At 41.5% G+C, this 26,848-nt stretch overlaps 1 protein-coding gene across 3 annotated transcripts in view; it reads left to right on the top strand.

Annotated features, from left to right (window-relative positions):
* Positions 1 to 26,848, top strand: part of LOC121955273 (pleckstrin homology domain-containing family G member 1) — a 79,728-nt gene that overhangs the window by 49,329 nt on the left and 3,551 nt on the right. For all 3 annotated transcript variants that reach the window (XM_088089650.1, XM_042503141.2, XM_042503140.2), the window contains exons 2-16: positions 380 to 951; positions 7,823 to 7,923; positions 9,393 to 9,462; positions 16,275 to 16,321; positions 18,557 to 18,707; positions 19,078 to 19,209; positions 20,938 to 21,120; positions 21,227 to 21,322; positions 21,704 to 21,790; positions 22,233 to 22,266; positions 22,423 to 22,515; positions 22,610 to 22,671; positions 23,353 to 23,538; positions 23,625 to 23,744; positions 24,352 to 26,179. In XM_088089650.1, coding sequence (XP_087945776.1) covers positions 380 to 951; positions 7,823 to 7,923; positions 9,393 to 9,462; positions 16,275 to 16,321; positions 18,557 to 18,707; positions 19,078 to 19,209; positions 20,938 to 21,120; positions 21,227 to 21,322; positions 21,704 to 21,790; positions 22,233 to 22,266; positions 22,423 to 22,515; positions 22,610 to 22,671; positions 23,353 to 23,538; positions 23,625 to 23,744; positions 24,352 to 26,179 — 3,762 coding nt within the window. The remainder of the gene's footprint in view (positions 1 to 379; positions 952 to 7,822; positions 7,924 to 9,392; positions 9,463 to 16,274; positions 16,322 to 18,556; positions 18,708 to 19,077; positions 19,210 to 20,937; positions 21,121 to 21,226; positions 21,323 to 21,703; positions 21,791 to 22,232; positions 22,267 to 22,422; positions 22,516 to 22,609; positions 22,672 to 23,352; positions 23,539 to 23,624; positions 23,745 to 24,351; positions 26,180 to 26,848) is intronic.

Genomic DNA, 26,848 nt, shown 5'->3' with positions numbered 1-26,848 from the left:
CTAAGACGGCATGCAACAGTGAGCGTAGATTGAGCAACTTTGGAAGGGTCTCATCATTGCAACAACCAATAATTTTCTCTGTCATCTCATTGCTTGCAAAGTAACCAGTAAATTAGATCAAGGCATTTCATTATTTGAGCATCATTTTGGCCAATGCACTTGACACTGCAGCTCAACTTGAGTCATGAGGGTCTGTTTTGCTGGAGCTCTCTGCAGCTTCACAAGCCAATAGTGTCTTTGAGATAAATGAGAAAGCTAGTGTTTGCTCAAAAACACCCTAAAAATCATGCATGAACTGAAACTTCAAATCTAAACACTATTGACGGATTCAAAATTAGATTAACGACAATATTTTCTTTTCTCTTATTTCCCTCTCTAGACGATTATAACTACCTTCCCGATGCGCTGCCTCCTCTCCCTGAAGTCCCGGACTCTGGCTCGGCCCTGAGCTCCGTTGACATCCAAACCCGCTGCCTCCGCAACTCGGCCTTCCGCCACACCTCCTCGCGCTACTGCTCCGCCCTCAGCATGGACTCCTCTCCAGACAGCGCCGAAAGGCCAATCAGCTACAGCTCAACCTCTTCCTCTGCCTCCTCTCGGGACAGTCACTGCTCGCTGGGCAGCCGCTCCACCCTCGTCCCCACCCCTCACTGCAACCAGGCAACTTCGGATCAGGACTCCGGGGCGATCCGATTGGAACTGGTCCCGGCCCGGCAGCTGGGATGCCAGGAGGAAGATGACAGAAATGATGGAGGGATGGACAAGGGGAGGGGACAGGGGAGACAGGGCAGTGAACAGACTCTGACAGAACATTCAGAGCCCGAGGCGGGCCCAGAGGGAGGACAGCGCACAGGTCAGGTGCAGGGACCCAGGACATATGTGGACCGGGTGGTGCAGGAGATAATGGACACAGAGAGGACATACGTCCAGGACCTGCGCAGCATTGTTGAGGTAAGAAACATTCGACCACAATAATGTGGTAATTAAACACAAGCTGTGTGAGAAATTAGAAGCAGAAGGATCCGACATATTGGCAGGAATTCAAAGGTGTGTTTTGAACACGACACATTTGGCAGAACATCAAGTGTAGAGCGAGGCCTTAACATGTGGGGAAAGTAAAATCAGACACATTAAACATGTTTTACAATACTTATTGAAAATATGTGAAAAGACTGAACTACACAGTACTGTGTTGTGGAGTTAGACCGTTAAACAGTTTTTCATCATTTCCGTAACAAGGATTTTTTGAGTAGGTATGTAATCATGACTCCGTGACCCACTGGAGCCATCCTTATCAAAATCCCTCCCCACTCTATAAAAGCTGATGTAAGAGCTTGTAGCATTATATATTAGCTCGTTCAGTTCAATAAATACATGAATAAACATCTTTGTTTAATGCCAATCTTAGAGCAGAAAATACTGTTTATTTTTGTACAAATTTGAAACCTAAATGCATATGCTTGCCAATTTTTTTAATCCTTTAAATCTAGAGGGTGGATAGTGACATATTTTTCTGTGTTGTGACAAACTCATAACACATTATTTTTGTTTTACCAAGACTTAAAACAAATGTGTTCATTGTGATGTGTGCATGAAGCCAAAACGATTAATGAGAAACAACACAGAATTTTTCTCTTCTTTTATTTGTATAATTAAGATGATTAGAGGCCTGAGCGACACAATTATTGAATATAATTCAAAAAGGAAAAAAAGAAAATACATTGAAGTCTGAAAAACAGGCTTAATTTGTGTAGCAGGAGTACAGTGGCAGAAGAAGTACTCAAATCTTTTACTTAAATAAAAGTAGCAACACTACAGTGCACAAATACACTGTTACAAATAAAAGTCCTTCCTCATACATTTTAATTAAGTAAAGGTTCAATAATATTAGCATCATTATGTACTTAAAAAGATGACCCATTTCTGATGACTTTATATACTGCTGGGTAGTTTAATCTATAAAGATATATCATGATCTATTCCATTCATTTCGTCATTTCATACGTATATAATTTTCATTAATCATCTTTACCCTCAAACTCATCTGAACTACTGTTCTCTTTTACTAAATAGAGGCAGAAAGACAAATAGAAACAGTTTTAAATCTTTTGAAGGTGTCATCTTTGAACTAAAGCATTTCCCTGCTGACCCAGTGGAGGCCCAAGCGGCAGTGGAACATCAGAAGCAATACGGGACTTTAAATCACCAGATAACACACATCCTTTAGGTCTTTGTGGTTTTCCTTATGCACACGTGACACACACAGCTCGTTGCCTGCTGGGAACCTCTGATACAATAAGGTCACCTGCGCTCGCAGGCGGGGTTTGGCCGAGTTACATGACACCAGTGCCTTTGTGCTGCAGGCAAAGGCACACATTCAAAACTTTTTTAAAGCACACACACACAATACTGTATGCACACACTCAGATAAATACATTGTTTTGTGAGTTTGCCTTTGAACTGCAAGAATACACATTGGCTCTAGTCAGTGCTTTGGTGGCTTTGTTAAGGATTGGGTGTAGTGGTTTTTTATCAAAGGTTGCTCTCCTTTCTCTTCCTCTCCTGTTTGTTTCTCTGTTCAGCCCTTTTTTATTCCCTGTGAAACTTAAAATTTGAATTGGGATGACCCGAGATGTGAGATGAGATCCAGATGGGATCGGAAGGAGCGGTATTGGGCCCAGTAAACACATTTTTTAATCGATCATGAGCAGTTATTTTGAGCATGCGCCCCGCGCGATTCTTTGTTTACATCCATTTTCACACATTGTAATGCTGCTTCTCCAATAATAGTTTGTTTACCTGTTTTTTGTTTCTTTTTTAATGCTGCTGCATTGGAATTGTGATAAGAGTCATACCATTGTTTTTAGTTTGTTTTATTTGTTATTTTATAAAAGGTGTTTGCAGACATTTCTCCTTGTGATGGACTGCAGAGTTATTAAACTTTCAAGTATGTAACCTGGATTAATTTTAATAACTTTAAACTACTTAAAGTGTGCATTGTGTAGCTGTATTATCCTGTTAATACAAGTATCCAAACAGGACTCGGTATTGGCAGATACTCAATATCACATGACTCGGATCGAGGTCGGGGGCAACCCTAGTGCATATGTGTGACTTGTGTTTAAAATTTGAAGTCTGCAGCTTAATTTGGATTTATTTTGAGTTGAAGTTGCATGTGTGTATAAGCATGCATGTGCTGGAGCTTTTCCCATATCCTCCCTCTTAACAGTGTTTCCTCCCCCACACCAAGCTGCGGATTCACATGTGTGTGTGTTTGTATGTGTGTTATTTGGGGTTGAAAAAGTTCATTAGGTGAATGGCTGTTGTCAAAAGAAAGCAGGAAACTCATATTCCAAAGAGACAGGATAAGTAAGAGGAGTGAGATTTAGTTTTTAAGGCCTGTCACCCCTGATTGATGTCTCTCCTGCTCCTCCTCCCTTTCCTCCCTTCTTCATGAGGCAGAGGTGAGGAAAAACGGGGAGAGAGGGAGGAAGGAAAGTAGAGGGATTCAGCCCTGAGATAACAATGTCCAAAGTAGGTTAGGATAACACTGAACAGAGCTTATGAGCTGTGCTTAATTGCCTTCTGCTGCCTCCACTCTGCAGACCACCTATAGCCATCAGAGAGGCAGACCACCCAGTCCTGATCGACCACACTTCTGACATGGCAGGACAGCTAATTCTTCACCAGTTCTCTGGAAAAAGACGCATGCATTTAGCCTTTCTGCACCCCTTTAATGATGGTTCCAGTGAGTGCACAGAGGATGGATTGCACTGATTGTGTCTGTGTGAACAGAGCTTTTAACATGACAGTTTTCTACACCGAGGAAAAGACTTGTGCTGCTGGACAGCATCAACCCATCTATTATCAGCACTGTCCCATATAGAGCTGGTGCTGCTACCCCCGTTTCAGTAATCCCTCTGCCCCCTGTTGCTTCCTGCAGTGGAAAAGGGTGTGACAGCCTTTACACAAATATTTACCCAGACTCCCCTGGGCTCACCTGTGTTTCATCTGTCAGCAGAGGTGTTGAGGTGCATGCACAATCATAATGTGCCTGCCTTAGTGTGAGCTGTATGTATGGGTTTAAATTTTTCAGAGAGCATGCTAGGGTTTTTTTTAGCTAATGCGAGAATTAACAGGTTTCTACGATGGCCCTGAAAGCTCAGCGTAGTGCAACTCAAAGATTGTGAATGCAACATTTAGAGCAATCATATAAAAGCAAATCACTATTTGCTATGTAAACATACAGTGGAGTAATAGTATCTTCAGCAGAGAATGAAGTGATGCATCTCTGAGAGCTTCTCTGTGGTTTGTTGTGGTAAGCTTGTGTGTGTTGTTAGCATCATAACCTGCTAGCTGTCGGCTCAGCCACCTTCAGGTTGAAAGTGCAGACAGCTCATACAGTCTGAATTTCCAACCCGTTCTCATTCCCAGGGCATCAAATACCGTCACTTAGTTATGCCCCTCGGCGTCTGATTTAACTCTGACAGCCTTTGGTATCTTGATGAGACACTGTGGGCTTTCAAGTCCAATGTAAACACAACTAAATACAGAAAAACAACACAATACAGAAACATGTTGCAAAAACACAAAACACAACCAGACACAGGAATGCTGCAAGTCACACATAATACAGTGAAAAATTATTACAAAATAACAGAAGTTTCCACGGGATACTAAAAATTATGAATGCCTAATGGTCCCCTGGAAGCATGTTTTGTTTTATAACTAATCCCTGCTGTGTTAAGTGCATTTTGCAGTGTTTCTGTATTTGGTTTTGTTTTGCCAGTTTGCTTCATTTTTGTGTTTTGGTGAAGATGTTTTCTCCATTTGGTTTTGTTTTGTCTTTTTAAAGTTGCAATGACCTCTTGGGGCCATCGTGCATTTCTGTGTGTGAGCGTTGTTTGGGTGTTTGTTAGTTCTGCGTGATCACCCCTCCTTAGCTCGATCAATGTGTGTAATGAGGCGAATCCAGCACCCACAAACAACCTCAAACACAAAGCTCTGATCTTTGTTCCCCTCTTCGTCCTTTTTTCCCCTTTTTCCATTCTCAGACCTGGAACACATCTCCAAGGCATTCAAGGTTGACCAGGACTTTAGAAATAAACTTTGAACATTGCCTGACTTGCAGAAATATTCAAAGTAATGAGATTTGGATGGTTACACTCGGCATTGTCTGGAGGAATGACTTCTTACTGCGGTGCAGAGTGAGGGATGTGTTTGGCGTGTAGGAGGAGAGTGTGTACTTGAGGAGGTTAATGGTTAACACCAGAAAATATCATGTTTGTACATGTTATGTCTTGTGCTCGGCAGGGAGTGTACCTGAAGGTGTGTAGATGTGAGCGCTGCCCGTTGTTGTCAGGTTTGGGCTGAATGTGATGAGTGAACGGGTCAGGCCGGGTCAGATCTGTGACCCTGCAGCTAATAAAGCATCACATTACACCTTACCTCCGATAGTCAGCTAAATCCAAACATGACCCTTTGACATGACCCTAAACACAACCAGCAACATTCCTGTTTGTCTTATTCTGCAACTCAAATCCTCAAAACCAAACCTTTTCCCAAAGCTCTTGTAGGGCCTTTAAACCCAAAACATCCAAGATTGCTGTCTGTTACTCCATAGTTTGAACTGACTCTCTGGTCTTAAACTGAGATCATTTTGTGTTTGCATCCTTCCTCTGCCTTCTCAAACACAATTTAATGGACCGCTGAGCCTCAGCTATTACAGTAATAATGATAATGATTCCTAAATACATAAAACATTACCAGGAACAGAGACCGCCACAGCAGACTGGAAACTAGACAAACAGACTGGAGGGAGCGAGCAGAAAGAGTCTGTTTCTCTCTCTCCTCTTTGGTCTCTTAAAAACACACAAATGGTGTGTGTGCTGAAATGATGAGTGTGGGTGTGCGTTCAGGGCAGCCTGGTACTTTTGTCAGTGTTGTAATGTCTGTCCTGGAGTGTTGCAGACTGTGGTCAGGTATAAAAAGTGTTTCTGTGCTGGATGCTTCCTCCTCCATCACCTCTGTCCTCACTTGCTCCTGGTCTAAAGTTTAAATACAGCTGCGCTGAGGGTTGAGGTCATTTGTTGAGGATGTGTGTGCAACACTTCTGTGTAACTGTGTTGTCTGATTTATTGACTCGAGATGGAGATGACGGTATAGAGTGCAAAAATATACATATACAACACAATGATGGCAAAGTAGGTGCACCCGAACCAGGAACCCCTTTTAGACTGCCCATTAAAAGCAGGAATATCACATGGTCACGGGTCTTTTGCTTCAGCGATGCCAGCATGCTGTCTAAAATCCCACACTGGAGCAGCATGTTGCCGCCGTTGTTTTGTTTTGTGTAAAAATGCCGGGAGGTGTAAAGAAGGGACTTCATTGCGGCCCTAGCATGATCTCTGTGTAAAAAGGGCTTAGGCCATTATAGTTAATAAAAAGTATAAAAACCAGTAAGTATTTGTCATTGTGGTCAAATTTGTCATCACAAGAAGTTGGTATGTCAGTTGTTAACCATTGATCAGATAACCGCAAAGAATATTTTTGACTGGTCACGTATGTTGGTAGGTTTATTTTACTACTAAACTGATGTGCACCAAAAATTACTTCCAGCCAGCAGCAGCAGATGTAACTTCCTCACAAAAACTTTTAGTGTTGCATATTCAGCATGCTGCCTGCACTGAGAGAGGAATCTTGCAAATGAGAGTTAAAACAATCATTGCTACTCGTCTATCTGTCTCCACCTTTCACTTTCTCTCTGCAGACTGAGACTTGAGGCTTCTGTTAAATCAGCACTTCTCACTAATAGCAGCGATGGAGGCTGTGATAAGAGCCACAGAGTGAAATCCTCTTGAATATACTTACTGCCACGTTAAACCTGCTGCCTCGCGGCATACGTTTCACCTGTCACGCTGTTTACATTAAACAATAAAACAGGGATCAGCCAGCGGGTTACACTATGGGCTGTTGTTATCTACATTACACCTGGCTTTGTTTTACCATGTTTATTTACAATTTTCCTACTTAAATCTAATTCAAACTGAAATTGTGTATAATACCTTTGCTTCTGTATGAGATGAGTTGGATAATGCACCCTCAAACAATGTAGAGTAGGCATAAAGGCTCTGACAAATGATGAGTGATAACATAATGTTTCCCCCTTCAGCAGCTATGTGTCTTACAGTTGGAAAATTACAAACTTGTTATAATGTACTTGATAAATTGACGAGGAATCCTCCAAACATAAAGAAGTTCACATTATTTTTTTCTGTGGGACAGGAACACATAGAGGAATGATATTAACAATTTTGCCTCTCTTTAGATCAGCATCAGGAAATAATATGCTTGCAATGCAGAAATCATAAAAAAAAACAACTACAAAAAAACACCAAAATCATACTACTAATGCTATATTGGTATTAAATGTTACTTAGGTATCCATATATTAACATAATGATAACTCACAGAGCAGAAGTATGGAAGAACTCACAGGAGAAGTTCATAGATGTTTTAGTCATGAGGCCAAAGTGATACAGAGTAGAGTCAAGTGGCTTAAAGGAGCTTTAAAAGCTACTGAGATGGAGTCTGAAGTGCTGTAGTGTGAATGATCTGTCAGTATCAAGTATGTGCGCGTGCATTTGTGCACGTGTTGGGGTGTGTGTGTGTGTGTGTGTGTGTGTGTGTGTGTGTGTGTGTGTGTGTGTGTGTGTGTGTGTGTGTGTGTGTGTGCGTGTGCGTGTGCGTGCAAAGATTGGTGCCAAACAAAATACTAGCCGTTAAGCGCTAACATGACAGTTTTCTGTCTGTGTCTCTGCAGGACTACTTGGAGTCTATAAGTAACCAGTCTCGGCTGGCCCTGAGCTCTGAGGATAGAGGCTCCCTGTTCGGCAACATCCAGGACATCTACCACTTTAACAGGTACAGCACACACACAGCTGGTGACCTGTGATTTAATGCTGCATTCACATCATATGAAAGGGGTGGCAGAGATGGGAAGGACTCCCATGTCAACTGACATTACAGCACCAGTCAAGTGAGGGTTAAAAACACTTTGCTTTGAAGTTTGTCATAATAAAGCCATAGAAGTCAGTTTGAACATTATGTACTTGGATACAAGGATTATTTATTGTAATTCCAGTAATGCAATACATGCGAAGAACAACATTAAGTACTCAGGTCTCAGTGATCATTAAATAATAACATTATAATAAATAAAACATTGGATTATCAAATAAGTAAATAAATAAATAGATAAAGTGAGCAGTGCAGCATGTAAACAGCAAAATCTTGAATTCTTAAACTGAGAAACATTTATTAAAGTGTCCTGAAGAATATAAAATATAGAATGTACTATAACGTGTAATTAAAATGTTGATGTATTACTTAAGAAAATATTACTAGTTTAAATGTTGTAATGGCAATAACTCAGTACAGCACAAATTCAACATTTGACTCAACACTTGAATGTACTCGAGACTTGAAAGAAAAGAAGAAAGTTTCAAAAAAATTCTTGTAAAATTCTTGAACAGTAAAACGTAAACAATAAAGCGACCGGCAAACCTTACTTTGCCTCATAGCTTCAGTGTTACATTATAAGGACTCTTCGTTTTAAGAAATTAATCCCAGCTATGTGAAAATGAGTCAGTAAATGGTAAAAACTCAGACATGTTTAGACATGAAGAGCATTGATCTTGACTTTTAGTTTGCTCATGAAGCCGAAAAACAACACAGACTCTTGTCTCTCTCAGGATCAACAAACAATGTCCCACACATAGCGAAACAGGGCCGAGCACCTGTTGATTTCTGGGAAGGGCGTTGTTGTGGCTGTCAGGTGTTTGTGTGTCATAAGTTCACGTCTGCATATTTGTCTCCTCCAGTGCCGATCCAAGCCATGTGTTTGTGTGTGTGCTGTGTATTCAGGCGAGATGGCTAGCTGAGCATCAGCCGTGGTGGTCTGAAGACGCAAACATGCACGCTCGTCCTCCACACCTATTCATTCCTCAGCTGTCACGCGCAGACAGACTGGCCAGTAAAAGGAAGCATAAAAGCAGTTTAAAGCGGTCACAATGACCTCATGCTTAAGCCATGAAACAATAACTCCAGCAGTGGAGTTTTTTTTTCCACCGTGAGCACTTACACACACACACAGACACACACACAGCTACACACGGGAGCAGCCTGTTTGAATTCATGGAAGTTTCTCGTTTGTTCGGAGCCCAGTGCCCTTAGACCTCATTTCTGGACTCACGGTGACTCTTGCTCCTGAAAATCTGTTTGGAACAATGAACCGTGGGAGAGTCGTTTTTGTCCATGTATGATCATGATGTAGGAAATAATGGACGCACATTTTCAAAGACTGATTTCTTTGAGCTTTTTGTTTGTTTCAGGGATCTCCTTCATGATCTTGAAAAGTGCAACGCTGATCCTGTGGCTATCGCAGAGTGCTTCGTATCTAAGGTAAAGATGGTCAACTTCCTGCCCTCATTTCTCCGATCCTCTCCCCCATGTCCAACTCTCTGGGCCTCTCCTAAACCATCCCCTACACCCTCTCCCTACCCACTGCCTCTCCGTTTACACATTCACAATCACGGTCCTCCACAAGAAGTGCCATCCCAAACCAACTGGCAGGGAGTGAATGTGGGATATAAAACACTCCAACAGCGAGCCTGCATGGATGCTGACATGTGCAACGCCATATTGTGGTCATCATGGAAGACAAATTTCCCAAAAAAGTTTCCAACAACTACCCTTACAAATGCTAACTGCTCAGACTAAGAAAGACATTTATAATATTTTCACACAGGCTTTAACAATGTGAAGGTTATATTGCATTTATGATAAAATATACCCTTCTGTGGTCTCTACAAAACAGTAGTCAGGTTCATTTTATTGTAAAGTTTTGTTTATTTACAGGAACTGTTACAAAAAGTTGCTAATAAACATCACAGTGAAAAACAAGATGATGTTTATATACAGAAAAAAACTGAAGATGTTTAGGAGTAAGTTTTATTTCTGTTTATTTAATTATCAATTTATTTATTAATTTATCTATAGATTTATGTATTTATCTTAATGACAAAAATGTAATATACAAAAATTTTGACTTATTTCATTATAACTCCATTATTTTGATTTATTCTTGTTCTACTTTGTCTACAATAGTTTAGAGAACATTTTAAGTTATTGAGATATCCCATGATATACCTAAAAATATTGCTTTATTATAGGCAATGTCCCCCAGCCCTAATCAGTATTAAAAAAAATAAATTTTATATGCTAACTCAGCCATTTTCTTCATAGTAAATACTTTTACTTTTGATACATTATGGATATTTTGCTGACGTGTTTGTTTATATTTTTTGTATTCTTCATTAAGTAGGATATTGACTCCATGACCTTTACTTGTAATGGAGTATTTTACTTTGTTATGATGGTACTTCTGAATACTTCTTTCACCACTGCCTGTCTCTGCCAATATGCTCACTCCTCCTCTACTCATTGAGACGTGTCCAAACAGCTGGTTCAGACACACACCAGAAGAAGACATAAGAGAAAAACAGGCAATGTGCTCTATTGACATAAGTCTACAAAAAGAAAAAAATAAGTAAAGACATTGCATGGAGTCACTTCAGTTTATTGAGGCCAGTAGCAGTATTTTGGCAGTTGGAATGTGAGTTTATAGGGCAACGGGAGGGCCGCGAGGAAGGACCACTCCAGAGGAATTTTAAGGACCGTCCAAATATATAATCACATTTTTTACTGCAGGGGGATAATAGCAGTGCTTCATCAAGAAAAACTAGACTCAGCAACTCTCCGTCTGTGTATTTCAGCTTTTTACTCCACTCCGCCTCCTCACCCTATCCATGCCCTAAAAAATGACTGCGTGATTATGTCTCATGATAATGTGCTGCATTCCAGCACTTCCTCTGAAACACTTTACATTCCCTCCCAACCCAACTGCAATTACACCCAATACCACAGAGCAACTGTCTGACCATATATAAAAAAACATGTCACAGTCAGCGTCACAGCCTCCAGAAATACAGCAGCTGTTGTTTAGACTGAGCAGTTTTATAGCAGCCCACAGCACCACTCTGCATAATTAACTGAGATTTATAAACAAACCAGCGTGATGACATCTTCTTACCCACTGATGAATGTTACAACGTGATGAGCTGATCTAAGATAATCCCTTAAACTGAAAACGCGGACACAGTTGACTTCTATTCTGTAGCCAGTCTGACGTTTATTATAAAAACATCCTTATAGCCAGGGGTTAAATTGGGTCAAAGCCAGCTGAAAGCAATGCTCCACCTCTTGAAGCCCAAATTACATCCTGCCTCTGATAACGTCTGTCTCCTTTCAATTTTTACTGGAAGAGTTTATGACTTGTTCTCTAGGTCCGATTCAAAAAGCACACACCTCCCTTAGCCTAAAAAAGACATTAGTCATAGTCTACCACACAACCCGAAATTTACTTTAAGAAAACATGTTTCCATCAAGACTAAAAGCTCATTCTTGTTCTTGGAAACACCAGTTTGCAAAATAATCTCACCACAGCATCCATTAGTAGCTGCTCTGGTGTCTCTGCAGATGAAGTTTTGCCGTTTCCTGTTGGGATTTTAGATGTTCTGATGGCTTTAAAGATTTCTTGTGCATGTTGGCATAAAAGCTGAGATTTAAAGTGCATTTCTGACCTTGGAAATAGCACAGGAAGTTATTTAAATGGTCAGAAAAAATGGAAATGTAGACATCTGCAATCACACAACTGGGCAAACTTCATCTGCTGAGGAAGATCATCTGATAAAACGGCTCTTGTGGTGAAGGAATTTCCACTGCAGTGTTGACATGTTTTACTGCAGTTTTTTTGCTGCTTTTGCAAATTGCTTGATTTAACCTGAATTCAGTGCTTTTAAAATAAGCTTTATTTTTAGGTATATTGTTGCTTTTTAAATGACAAATATTTAAAACAAATTTAACTCATGTTCAATGAGTTGCAATAAGGGCAGCAGCATTTTTTCAGCTGAGATAATTTGGTTGTGTCTGGTTCCTGATATGGAGTATCTGCAGTCGTAAAAATGCTGACAAAGTGGAGTACCTTGATCTGGATGAAGGGAAGGCTGAAGCATATCGGGAGTGTATTCATTTCTTTCATTTATTAATTTGTCCCGCCCCTCCTCCACTGTGAGGACAGCTGGGTAAACCGTGACAGTAATTAGCGGCTGCAGTGTTTAACACAAAGCTGAACATTTTTCGACTCTCAAAAAAACATTAACTTGTTGCACTCAGCGCAGAGTAGACTCTCATTGCCTCCATACACTGCTGGCATTTGTAGCAGAGTGTAAATATACAGCCCTGAATGATCTGATATGATCTAAAGCTCAAGAGCAGACACACAGTGACAGGGTTAACTGTTAGCATCACATGGTTAACCTGATTGGTGGCAATCAGCTGTTGCGTCTACACCCTACCAACCATCACAAATAGATTTTAATTCTGTGGGATCACCAAATAATAATAAGAATATGCTCAAAATCCAAGACAGCATCACAACTAGCAATTTTCACTTTCACAATTTCATAGGAGAAAACACCTATATATATCGTAGCTTTTTTTAAGAAAAGCTGCTGCAAAATCAGACATTTCAGGCAGCAGGTACCCTAAAAACTGCCTGTGAAATCCTGGAGGGACTGATCTTCAAATTAGAAATATTTTAGGTGAACATTTAGTAGCTGTTGATGGTAAAAGCTGACTTTAGACTTCTATGGATTTGTCAGTTAATAGGTTCAGCACAGTCGTATGAAACCATTGCCTGGAAATATTGCGACACCACTGACCTTCATCATTCACATTGAGACATTTCAGTGTGTGTGTGTGTGTGTGTGTGTGTGTGTGTGTGTGTGTGTGTGTGTGTGTGTGTGTGTGTGTGTGTGTGTGTGTGTGTGTGTGTGTGTGTGTGTGTGTGTGTGTGTGTGTGCGTGGGTGTCAGTGTGGTTTCATCATTTTACAGGCTGACTTCTGGTAAAAGGCCTGCAACCAGAATAGTAACCAGAGTTCTTTTGTATCGCTGGAGGTTAGTCATAGTTGCTAATACCCAAAAACCACAAAGCCTCTCTTTCACTCTCTGCTGTGAAATACACACACATGCACACTCACACTCACAGCTAATACTTTTCTAGTCTGACCAGCCAAGAATCACAACCCAGCACCGTGTTTGAAGAAGAGACAGATCCAGTAGTAAATCTCCTCCTCTCTCTCAGATAATTGGCTATCTATCCTCATGTTCCTCTCTGTTCGACTAAATCCTATCTCTGCTATGTGATGAGTAAGCCTTTAACACGTTTTATGGGTTGCTACATGCTGACTGAAGCACAGACGGCACTATTGCAACAAAATCTAAAGCTCCTTTTTTTCGCCCCTGGTGATTCTGTTGTGTTCGCTCATGACTCACTGTGACCTGTCCAGTCTTGAAAAAGAAACAAAAATTACATTTTTTTACTTTGTCATTAAAAATGAGCAGTGGGTGCTGATACAGCTCAACCTTTACTTGTTTCATTCTGCAGCTCAGAAAAGTAAAAATCCCTATATATAATTTGTATCTTGATACTCTTGAAAAGGATATTTTTCATCATGTACAGCAGCCAGAACTCTCACATGCAGCATTTGGACATGATGATTATATGATTTAGCACAGCTTGTATATATTTCTCAGAGCATATTATAGATCTGAGCTATTTCAGGGTCTGCTGGTTACACGGTTGGCTTCAAAGAGTGTGTGCAGACATGTCAGCTCTAATGACAAAGTCGGAGCGTGCAGACGTGCATGCTCTGCACAAATTTGAACTTCATAGAAGAAGCATTTATGTATCCTGTGGTCTCGTGTCCTGTACGGTCCAGAGAGGTATTAAGAGTGTGTATTAGGAGTGTGTGTTGGTGTGTGTCGTCAGAAATCGATGGTGGCACATCTGGTTGCGTTTAGGCCTGGTCTGTGGCGGCAGACTGCTGGAGACGAAGAGGAGAGCTCTGCTCTTCAATTTAGGAAAGTTCCCACGGAGCACCTCGGGCTAACAAATCATGAGAGTCAGACTGTGTGCATTTGTGTGTGTGTGTGTGTGTGTGTGTGTGTGTGTGTGTGTGTGTGTGTGTGTGCGTGCATTCTTATGTATATTCTGGTGGGATGCACTGTTTGCATTTGTGTAGGTAGCTTAAATTGTCTGCTGTGGCTTGAATAGGAATGTATATTTAAAAAAATAACAACCATACGCACCCCTGGATACACACTGTACATTTGCTATGAATTGCATGTTTGGAAATGTGTGTGAATGTCCACATTGCTCTGTATTTGTGTGTGTGTGTGTGTGTGTGTGTGTGTGTGTGTGTGTGTGTGTGTGTGTGTGTGTGTGTGTGTGTGTGTGTGTGTGTACACGATGAACCAGGACAGACTTCTCACATCTGCCCTGTTTGTTTATGATGTCGCTTCCTGCATCCTGAGACCCCCAAGTGTTTATGGACACAAATAGAGTTCAGTTCGACTCTGGTGTTATGCAACAGTAAGGGGTTCATCTCCTGGCCTCCAAGAGCGCACCATGAGGGGGAGATGAACAAAGAAAGAGCAAGAATGTAAGCAGAGAATTTGAAGAATATCCATACAAGATTGATAAAGTGATGGCATGGAAAATGAAATGAGGAGAACAAGGAGAGCAGTGAAAAAGAGGTTCATTCAGGCTCTGATAAGTCATACAGGCTCTGATGTCTTTGATGTTCAGAGAGGCATGCAAGGTGGGAAAAGTCTCAATTAAAGGGGCGGCGATGAAGTATGAGGGGATGTATAATCCGAGTGCTCAGGGCCTTCGGGATCAAAAGAGACTTAAAGGCCAGGACACGGGCTAATCATAAGCTACAGGGTTGACTTTCAATTATTAGCAGTGAGCAGAGGAGAGAGGATGCCTTGTCTGTGCGCTCAGAGTGTGTAGAGCCGTAAACACAAAATAATGGTCATCAAATCCACACCAGACCACTGCAGATACAGTACATCCAGTGAGGTGGAAAAGATGATAAATCGTGACCATGAAAGCATCCTACAGTACCAGTGGTGTTGTATGTTTGTCATCCACTGATTACACTTTCTATTACAAATGATCATTTATCAAACTGTGCTGCTGTGTTTAAGAAATTCAAACCAGGTTTTCTTTGTTTCAGACGTCCATTGTGTTTGAATAATTTTCATATGAGGTGAAGATTTATTAGCCGATGCTTTGGTTGTGTAACCCAGTTGTGTGAACATCTAGTCAGAGTTTTCAAATCAATCTGCAATTAATCTGCGTTACAAAGCAACAATAGTGAAACATAAACAAACTAATGTCGACCTGATGTTCACTTTGTTGTAATCAGTTGGGAGTCTGCCGATACATTTTCTCACCATACAGTAAATAATGGAAACCAGTGGCTGTCTGAAGTAGAAAAGAAAAAGACATTTTTTGAAAAATCTTAACTTTTATAGCATGTCTGCAGTAATTATATTATAAATATAGTAAAGTAATAAGTTATTTCCAGGGCAAAGAAATATATAAATGCAGCCATAAACACATACATATGAGAATCGTAAACAATAAAAACATTTGATCAATTTATGCATTCATGAACTGGATACTGAAAATACACATACCAAGCAGAATACACACGTAAATACATACATGCGAACAGTTAGTTGTATTTTTAACTTTAATTAAGCCTACCGATGAAAATACTTTTCCAAGAAGTTATTTTGAAATAAGACAGATGTGAGATCGTCAGGAAGGTTGTCGAGCTGCCCTCACCATAAAAGCTCATGCAGAAGTACATAATGTTCATGATTTGTTATTTGAAAGCAGAAACTTGCAAACATACGTCATGTGCTTTTAATTATGTGCTGTCCTGTAATTATGCTGAGACAAAGCTCACAACAAAATGCTGTCAGAAATGCATCTTCATGATGGTGAACATGGTGAACATTAAATCTGCTTGAAGTGCAGCTCGAAGTCTAATGGGCATTAAAGCTGCTTTTACTTACATTTTTAAAAGTTTTAAATGTTATGCCCTCAATGTCATTTTCTTTCCCTGTGGTGTCAAAAACAGTATCAAATATCAATATTTTCATGACATATCATGACAGAACACACAAGTTAGCGCACATCAACATTACATGATATCATCTTCTCTTGACTCTTGACTTAGTCCTCTCTCTTGTCACTTGAATGCATTAACTAATTTGCCCTTGTTTTGTTTTACAGAGTGAAGAATTCCACATTTATACTCAGTACTGCACCAACTACCCACGGTAAGACAGCAACCAAAGTGTTTGTGTGTGTGTGTGTGTGTGTGTGTGTGTGTGTGTGTGTGTGTGTGTGTGTGTGTGTGTGTGTGTGTGTGTGTGTTTGTCAATATCTGAGACAGTGCTTATTCACCTCAGCCGACTGCTGCACAAAACCCATCCTCTTGTTGTCATCCTATCTTGATCTCACCTCCACATACTGTCTTCCCAGTGTCTCACATGGCTCCATTGTGTACATCGATCAATGCGTACCTTTTTCTCCCCTCCCTGACAAACTGACATGCTCCATAGAAGTCACCTCAGCAAGAGTCAGTGTGTCTACCTTCAGTTGTGCCTCAGGGTCTCGCTCCCTCCCGCCTCCGTGCCCCAGTTTTTTTTCTGCCATTCTTTTATTTGCTGCCTATTGACAGAGTTACAGCTCTCGCACTGAAAGATGGGGCATTATATTGTCACCTTATCATACCGAGCGCTGTTAATGTTTTATTAAGCTTTGTGTGAGTGTGGTCCTATGGGAAGAATAATGTGGAGTTCTTTTGTGTCGCTGTGAATACTGTGTGTGTGAAACGTGATGCTATTCTTCATGCCAAGATACACTGCACCTACCGAACACACCTTCTCCTCTGGCTACCATTTTTCATTCACAGCGTACGATAAGAAAAGGCACGTGGAGGAAGAAACAGTTTACAAGCTAATTATAACTAATTGAAAGTTGATTGCGTGTGTGTGTGTGTGTGTGTGTGTGTGTGTGTGTGTGTGTGTGTGTGTGTGTGTGTGTGTGTGTGTGTGTGTGAGTGAGAGAGAGAGAGACAGACAGTGTGTGAGTGAAGGGGCTATTGTCAGCTGTTTGAGATAGACCCTCTCCCACATCCACACCACAGCTGGTGACCCTAACCAAGGTCACACACGACAGACAGACACACACACACACACACACACACACACACTCACACACACACACACACACACACAGGCTGCAGATGTATCATGGTCTTGCTGTGCTTTAAGGTCGGGTTTCCTCCAGAACAATGTGAGGCCTGTGTGGAGCCTCGCTGGAATTCAGATGTGCAGACATGCACATGCAGGCATGCACACACACAAACGACACAAAAAGAAAGTTTTTGGGCAATTCACAATCCTCTTTCTCTATCTTTTTCCACTGTGTGTGTGTGTGTGTGTGTGTGTGTGTGTGTGTGTGTGTGTGTGTGTGTGTGTGTGTGAGCACATGCACACACAGCCTCCATTCGTTTGAAAAAGGCTCTTTCTTCCCCAGTAGGTCACGCAACAGTAACAACTCCAGTAACCAGCAAATTCAGGTCTTACAAGGGTTTACAGTGCTGCTGTTTTTAGTGGAATCAATAAAAACATCAATTTTAGGTTGAGATCTGAGGCTGAACGATAATTTACTTACACCATTTATTAACCCTCAGTGGAATAAAAAAATGCAAACAAATTGTAATTAAAATGCATGAAATGTTTTTGTTTTTTTTTGTTTTTACATGTGTAAAGAGTTTCTTCTTATGTAATACACCCAACATTGATCCATAGTTAATTGAATTAAATATTAAAGGACAAGTTCACTATTTTTCATGCCTGTCTTAAAACAACTGTCAGAAAAGCATGTCTAGGAAGGAATGTTGGACGTGTTATGTTCATTTTTAGGTTCAAACTTTAAGGTTTCTACTAGAACATATCTCTAAGAGCCCTTCTTTCATAAAAGCTCTGTCTTCTCTGATTGGTCTGTGTTTCCAAATCGTCCCCTCTAGGCATCACCTACATTGCAGTTATATATATATATATATATATATATATATATATATATATATATATATATATATATATATATATATATATATATACATATATGAGAGCTAGAAAATAAGGTAAAGCATAAAAGGTCCCGTTTTATGGTCAGCAGGAGGAATGATTACAGCACACACACTGTTTTAATGTACAAATATGCATGTGAGTTTTGGGTTAATGCAGATTTGGAAAAAAAAGTGAACCTATCCTTTAAATTAATTTCTCATTTTATATTTGAAATAAACGTAGACTGTATGGGCATGCACAGTGTTAATGTGCATGTATAGATTGAGATGTTCAGTCTTCACACACCATACTAAAATCTCTTTTCTTTTTTTTGGTATCTTCTGTCAAACATTACAACTCTAACTCATCATCACTGTCAAATTATGCTTTACTACTCATCGCTGATATCTTATTCGCTGTGTTTTGTCTCCACAGGTCGGTGGCTGTGCTAACGGAGTGCATGAGGAACAAGGCGTTGGCCAAGTTTTTCCGCGAGCGCCAGGAATCTCTGAGGCACTCCCTGCCCCTGGGCTCCTACCTGCTCAAGCCAGTGCAGAGGATCCTCAAGTACCACCTACTGCTGCATGTACGTCTGTCTGTCTGTTGTCTCTCTCACTCAAAAACACACTTACACGCTACAATTACTCTTTACCCACAGAAATGCAAGCACAGGCATGCACTTGTAAGTCCAGGACTCGCTAATGTTTTTATCCAAACCAATACAAATGGTTGAATAACAGCGTTTCTGACTCCGCTCCCAGTGAGAATCTCCACTGGAGAAGCCAAATGTTTGGACATATGGTGCTCAGTGTGTATGTTCCTGTGTATGTATGCCTTGCATTAGAGAGCGTGCATGAGTGTGTTTACGTGTAGAAACACACACACATGGGTGCCTGTGTGAGTGCGTGTGCATGCAATATGTGTGTGTGTTGACTCCCAGTATTGTGTCCATGCAGGAGATAGCCAACCACATGGAGAAGGACACAGAGACGTACGAGGTTGTGCAGGAAGCCATAGACACCATGCAGAGAGTGGCCTGGCACATCAACGACATGAAGAGGAAACACGAGCACGCCGTTAGGTTGCAGGTATGACAAGCACAAAATGAGAAAATGTGAAAAGATTTCAGTGTGTTTGGGAGAGTCAGTTTTCAAACAGGTGTTGTAACACTTGCTCAAATCCTCCACTAAATGTTGAGGGTGTGATCTCCTCCATGATGTATCCTGCGCACTTTCCACCTCTCCCATTATTCCTTTAACAAAAACAGACACAGCAGTTTTGAGTCTTTTCAAGGAGCCAATTCTTTTATTGTCCTGCAGAACAGTTATGTGAAGTCTAGCTTTGAATCAGCCAAGGCTCTGATCCTCCCCACGTCTTACGCAAGTTGCAGCGTTTTCCACTGGGCTAATGATGGCCTTGCATAAGGAGGGCACATAAAAGGGAAGCTTGTTTCTTTTATCAGCTGGGAGCCAGAAGGGTCAGATGAATGCAGGAATGTGTGTGGAAGTGTTCACTCTGGAGAAAAGATGGGCTCCACAGAAATATTCAGTTTGTTGTTTTGTCCTCCTATTCCTGTCCTTGTCCTTTTTTGCTTACCCCCAATGCATTTCCTTTTTTAACTTTTCTATAACCTTCTTGTTATGGTCTGTTTCTCTCTCCATCCAGAACACCACAGACATCCTTTATCTCCTCTTAGACACTATCTTTGAAGGAATACTTCACCCCGCATTTGTACAATTTGTATATCAGTTACATTTTACATTGAATTTTTGAATATTGAATCTAAAAACATATAAAATTCTTGGTGAACTGAAGTCCTAGAGGACTGTCTTTGCTTTGATGTTTTAGTTTAGCACAAAAAAAGTCAAACAATAACACATAAAATACGAACAATAAAACACCAGCAGCTCCTGGGTTCAGTGAGGTAAAATTACTGTTTTTGTCAGTGGGGTCTGGCTTTGCAGAGAGCATAAAGTCTCACATTTTATTCAGTTCCTTGTGGGAAGGCACTGTCTTTTTTGAAGTATTAAACACACAACTGGATAAATAAGATTATTTATACTGCAGGAACTATTTGAGAGATGGTAAATGGATGTTTTGATGATTTGTGTCCCCTTTTCATCAAGACTTTTTGCTGTTTTTGAATTTTTCATTCACCACAGGACAAAGTATTTTAACTTCTATCTGTTAATGTTTATATGTTTTAATTTCTCATATTGTAAAGCACTTCGTAATTGTATTTACAACATACTATGTAAATTAGATTTAAAATTATCAATCTATGAACATGTGCATTCATGCACGTGTTCACTATTTTCTGCATCTTTTTTTCATCTTTTTTTGTTTTTGTTTTTTTTTCTAAACCAGATCAGTTCAGCTTTATTTTTATGAGTGGTGGGTAGTCTATCAGTTAATGCTGCTATTCTTATGCACCTTGTGCCAACCTGGTCAGGTGGGAGCGAGCTAGAGGAGCATCTAATTCGCTGATTACCATTCAGGAGAGGTGCTGCAAGCTCATTCCACCCGACCCTATGGTGCACAGTACAGAGCAGCCAAGGCTAATGCTGGAGACTGGAGGGTGGGCAGTGGGTAATAAAGCACATTGAATCAGGGGAGTGCTGGACTAAAGGAAAGTCCTCTTGTATTTGCATGATTTTTGAGGTTTTTTTCCTTTTCTTTAAAATAAACTCATTAATGGGTATCAGGCTTCAAAAGCAAAACTAACCGAGACTGACACCCCTAGTTGTAGGTCAAACTTATATATTTCTTCCGTTTGATTTTTTTTGTATTTATCTGTATTTCTGTGCTGTCTGCAGGAAATTCAGAGCCTGCTTACTAACTGGAAGGGCCCAGATCTGATTGGCTACGGAGAGTTGGTTCTCGAAGGAACGTTTCGTCTGCAGCGAGCAAAAAACGAGAGAACTCTCTTCCTGTTTGACAAGCTTCTGCTCATTACCAAGAAACGAGAAGAAACCTACACATACAAGGCTCACATACTGGTTAGTCATGCAACTCAAAGCATGAAATGTCCCAGAGAGTCAAAAAACATGCAAACTTTTCTGTGCACTAAGAGTATTTTTAACTTTCTGCCTGTCTTTTCTGCAGTGCTGTAACCTGATGCTGGTGGAAGTGATTCCTAAAGAACCGCTGAGCTTCAGTGTGTTTCACTACAAGAATCCCAAACTTCAGCACACAGTCCAGGTACAGCAATGTTGCATAAGAGAGAAGACATCATAACAAAAGGCAAAGTGTGAATGCAATAATTACCTGCTTCGTTTGAACTGTGCAGACACCAGCAGCATTGAGCAGGCGTGCAATCAGAAAGTGTGACGATTAGTTGCAGGTGTCCCGGCTCACCTCGCCAAGTTGCTCAGACATGTTGAGTTTTTAGAGGCTAATGGTGGCCATTGTTGTTACCTAACCACTGTGTTTTGGACAAGCGCTGAAAAATAAAAGCTAATCTGTGTGACGCAACAGAGCTGTGTTCTAAATGTTGTGGGGTTTATGCCAATCCTCTCGGCCACCTTTTGAACTGCATGTCTGATATTATCATCTCTCTGATGTTTTGCGCTCTGCCCTCAGGCCAAATCACAGCAAGACAAGCGCATGTGGATCTTACACCTCAAGAGGCTCATACTTGAAAACCATCCAGCCAAAATCCCTGCCAAGGTAAGAGCAGCCCTTCTACGGATAGCCGCCTCTTCGTTCACTGATGGCCCAAACACACACTTAGTGTGGGATGAATTGGAAATGTCACTCCCTCTCACCCTCTTCCTTTTTCCTTCATCGCCATCTTTCTTTCCTCCCTGCTTTTACTCGCTTTTCTCTCGTGCAGTGGTTTCTTCCTCTCATTTATTTTCATTCAGTCACAATCACTCTTTTGTTTATGTCTTTGTCCGTGTGCATGTGGAAACTGATGATTCCTCTCCAGAGGTGAAGGTCACTGAGAAGGTTCACTGTGATTACATAAACCGGCTGCCTCCTTATGCTCACGAGTCAAACTTGAGCGTAATTGTAGAGCCAGGACTGTGATGTGGCGCCACCTAGTGGCAATGCTTATGTTCACCTATTACCTTTTGAACTGACCCTCATTTTATCATTTGTATTCTAGGCCAAGCAAGCAATTTTGGAGATGGATGCAATGCGTAAGTGCCAATTTATATATGTAAACATTATAAAAATCATATGTAATTATATATTTAATTTTTTTGTTCTTTTGCAGTAAGTTTAACCATATTTAATGCATTTTAATCATCTTCCTTTTTTTTTTTTTTTTTGCACCTTCTCTGTCATTTCTTCAGATCATCCCGGCTTTCATTACAGTCCTGATGGAGACAAGAAGGATTCCCCTCAGACCAAGGAGGGTCCAACTCCACGTAGGGGACGAAGGAAAGGTAAGAAATGACACAAATATATAGATTTAAAAATTACCCACTTTGCAAGGCTGAACTTTAAGACATTAATCAATCATTTTTTTTAAATTTTCAGAACCTCTATCCAAATTGCTGAAGAATGCCAAGCAGAATGCTGCAAACACAGACGGTGAAAAGGTAAGTGACAACCAGAGATTATGAACCGTTTTAGATATTGTTTATTCTGCAAACTGTTTTTTTTTTTTAATCTGAGTCCTATTTCAGGCATTGTTGTTAGTTTTTATCATATTAAATCAACCTTATCCTGTTTTGGGTTTTTTTTGTCAACTTTTAAGTCTGCGTTTTAATCTTATCTTTGCTGAAGAAACTGAGACTGTTTTAGTCTAGTTTTTGTGAAAACTGTTGATAACTGAAAAAAGATTTTCTCTGATGAAAAGCAAAAACAACTGGTGAATTACACATTTTCAGCACCAGCTGACACACACACACACACACACACACACACACACACACAACTATATAAATAACAATTGTTGCTGACCAGTCTTTAATCTTTTTGTCCTCTTTTTTTGTCAAGACAATAAAAAGAGATCATAGTGAAGTTTTTATTTTTAACTACGTCTTAGTCTCACCTTTTTTGTCAACAGTACTGCATGTTGATATGGTCTCAAAGTTTATAATGGCATTGATGCCATCTCGTCATGGTCTCGTTTAATTCATGGAAAAACAAGGTTGTTGATGAACCTCTTTAGTCATAATTTTTGTCATATAAAATGACAATGGAATTAAGTTGAGATGCATGAGTACACACACTCATGCTGAAGTTGTTTGACTAAATGGACACTTTCTCCTCTCCAGCGAATAAGTCTGGGTGCCACCCTACTCTCGCCAATGTCCCAACTGGCTTTGGGCACCATCGGTCGCAGCCGCAGCCTCATTAACCAGTCGCAGGAGTCACTGGATCCTGGTGATCACTTCGACCATAGCGACAGAGAAGAGGAGCCGCATCAGCAAGATGCTGACGATGAAGATGACAGCGGCCTGGTGAGTGACATTTATCACATTTGAACTTGTACACGTCCACTTTCATCTTTAAAATATGTTGTTAATGGTGAAAACTCTGCATTTAGGGCGGAGGAAAGCGGCTGCGAGTCCCTGGTAAAAGCAGTAGGAAGAGGCTTAACCCTCAGGCGTCTGTCGACAGCATAGAGCAATGGAAAGCTTTCAACATGAGCTCTTCAGACTTACAGGTATTAATCGCTACATCATCCCAAAAGCAGCATGTAACTCTGTCTTTTACTGTCTTCATCACCCATAACTTACCACGTGACAGCTACCTTTGCAATATTTCCCCTTCAGGTTAAATATACATATTTTGTTTTTCCAAGTTATCAGAAACACTCACCTAATATATGTACATAGTCATATTTTTGATACTGTGTAACATGTTGCGCAGTTTCCCATTGCAAAGTATTATACCACTTACTGTGCAAAAATGATTATACGCTACATTTCTCTATATTTACAGTAAATCCTCCACACACCAAGTGTATTTCAATTATCCTGTGCAACTACCAATCATGAGTGTATTGTAGCTGTATAAGTACAAGGTGTATGTAGTGTTTTTATAGATTTTAGACCATCTTATTTTTGTTCTTTTGTTTAGTTGCATTTATATTTTGTAATATTTTATATCTTGTTTGCACTCGGATCACTTTTTTTGCATTTTTCTGTATTTCTGACAGATTTTCCAAGATTAATAAAGCCTCATCTTGTCTTGTCTTGTCTTTTCTCTCATCTCATCTTGATGTTTCTCAACTATGTGTAAAACAACAACTTCTGCTTTTCTTTTTGCAGAAAGCCAGAGAATCCCTAGTGAGGGATGGAAGTCGCCATCCGCCACTTCTCAGGACACCTCATGTAACGGAGGAGCCTCCAGACACCCCCATTCCCTCTGTAGTCGTCACAGAAAGCGACCATTCAGTGAGCAACATCTGGGCGGACCACCGAGCTCGCAGGGCCATGTTCCCCACCCGCCAGCGAACCATGCAGCCTGATGACGAGGACGAGGACATCTACCAGATGTTTGTCCCAACAGAGCCAAGCGGGCCAGAACCAGAGGCACCTTCTGAGAGATCGGAGGCCACCTCATCGCCCAAGACAGCTCGGCCCTGCAGCTGGCATGTCGAGCAGGTGCCCACTGTGCAGATTGACCCTCCACCTGATGCGAGCAGGGTCCTACGGCGGGCGAGCAGCGCAGGGGAGAAGGCTACAGAGGCCCGGCAGAGTCCGGATGACGACCAGACCGATCACAGCAACTTAGAGGTGATTCACACTGAATCCTCCAGCAATGACATATCTGGATCATCCTCGGCCGAGCAGTTGACGATAGACGATATTGAGAATGTTTACGACAACATCAGTTATGAGGACCTAAAGAGCATGGGCCTGGTCAGAAGAGACCCTGAGGAAAGCCGGAAAGAAACGGATGCACAGGGTTCTCAGGGGCAGACTGCACGGGTACTAAATGCTCCAGAGGCTCCTGCAATCACAGAACCTCTGATTGAGCCAGACTCTTCCTCGGAGAGCAACCGGTCGTCCACTCAGGAGGGGAGGACGTGTGAGCTCAAGATCGTAGAGGAGAGCATCTACGACACCATCTGTTTCCGGGAGCCCCCGTCTGCAGAGCTTAAAGGAATGAATGAAGGCGATAAACTCAAACAAGAGAGGGACAGTCTGCTGGCCTCTGAGCACGACCTGACTGAGAGCCTCGAAGGTTTTGTGTCCGAGGAGAGCCTCCATTTCGGAGAGGATGAAGCACCAGACACCCCCCATCCTGTCCTGTGTTCCTCCGAGCCAGATTATTCCTCCTCGTCCGCCTCTGAGACGTTCTCTCAGCGCTCACAGAAAGGAGATAAGATATCGGAGCAAGTTGACGAGATCTGGAACGATTTGGAAAACTACATTAAGAAAAACGAGAAGAAAGCTGATCGACTCCCTGCTGCCTTCCCTGTCAGCGCCTCTGAGTCGCCGAAGAAGGCGTCCGCAGTCAAAAACAGCCCGACAAAGAGCCCCCCTGTAAGTAGTCCTCAAGCAGCCAGCCCTCCAACCAAGAGTCCCCCAGCACATAAACCTCCGCCTGTCACCTCCACGCCATCATTCACCATCCCAATCATCAACCTCCCTGACCCTCAAAGCGAAGGCACCACCGCAGAAGAAAACCACACCCCTGCTCCTGCATCTCGACCCCTTCCCGCCACACCAGAGCCCCTCCCAGGCACCGTGAAGAGCATCCGTAACAGGCTGGCTCGCCTCAGCAGCGGCAGCTTCCGTCTAGAGGACGACGACCTGGTGGAGCTCCCGCCACGCAACACCCCTCAGAGGGATATTCCCCTCAAGGACCTCCACAGCTTGTTTTCAGGGGAGCTGGCAGGTCTGGACTCTCCGCTGGCCTCCTCCTCTCTGCTGCTGGGGGAGTCTGTGGACCTGGAGCTGATGGATAAATCAAAGAACAGGGTGTTCCTGATGGCGCGGCAGTACAGCCAGAAGATCAAGAAAGCCAACCAGCTGTTGCGCATGAGGAGCATGGACCCTGGAGACTCCTGCAGCCGGGCCAGAGCGGAGAAGAAGCAGAAGGACCTGGCAGCCATCCTGGAGGAAAAGAAGCAAGGGGGCACGGCCATAGGTAACACGAAATATTTAACTCTCAGAACTCAAGTGTTAATAGTCGCGAGCACTGATCTGACTAAACATGACATTTTCCCAATACTTCAACTCATGGTATCTACCAAAACTGAGCTAGTCTGATTAGAGTGCTCCCCAAAATTAAAATCTGTATATATCTGTATAGATCGTTCTTCTGTAAGGCCATATAGAGCTTTACATCTTAATGATACATGGAGACAATCATACACTGCCATGATTTTTAGGCTCATACAAATTTTATTTTTACCAGTGTAAAATATGCCTGTTAGGAACAGGAACTATTATTGCTCAGCGTGTGGTAATTCTGCATATTTTCTGCAAAAAAGTCGCTTGCTTTGACATAACCATCACAATAAAGTAGAGCATTGATTTCATTAGCAAAGGTAATTTGGCGTGGGAAAGTTATTAGTGTTATAAGTTAGTATGGCAGACTTTGTGTGAACAAGTATCAGGAACACATTGTGCTGTGACTAGTAGCCACCCATTGTCTGTGTGTGTGGGTTTTTATCCAAAACCTTTGTCTACAGAATATATGTAGCGAGACTTCACTTACATGACTCGGTGGAGCCCTTAAGCCCCGCCTCCACTGCTGTACAGAGCCACAGAGTGCTGTTCGCTTTTTTATTCAAAGTTTATCAATATTGAACGT

The sequence above is a fragment of the Plectropomus leopardus genome, chromosome 16, assembly GCF_026936395.1.
Source record: "Plectropomus leopardus strain MGB_pleo_1.0 chromosome 16, ASM2693639v1, whole genome shotgun sequence".
Classification (NCBI taxonomy): domain Eukaryota; kingdom Metazoa; phylum Chordata; class Actinopteri; order Perciformes; family Serranidae; genus Plectropomus; species Plectropomus leopardus.
This window is presented reverse-complemented; position numbering and strand designations above follow the sequence as displayed.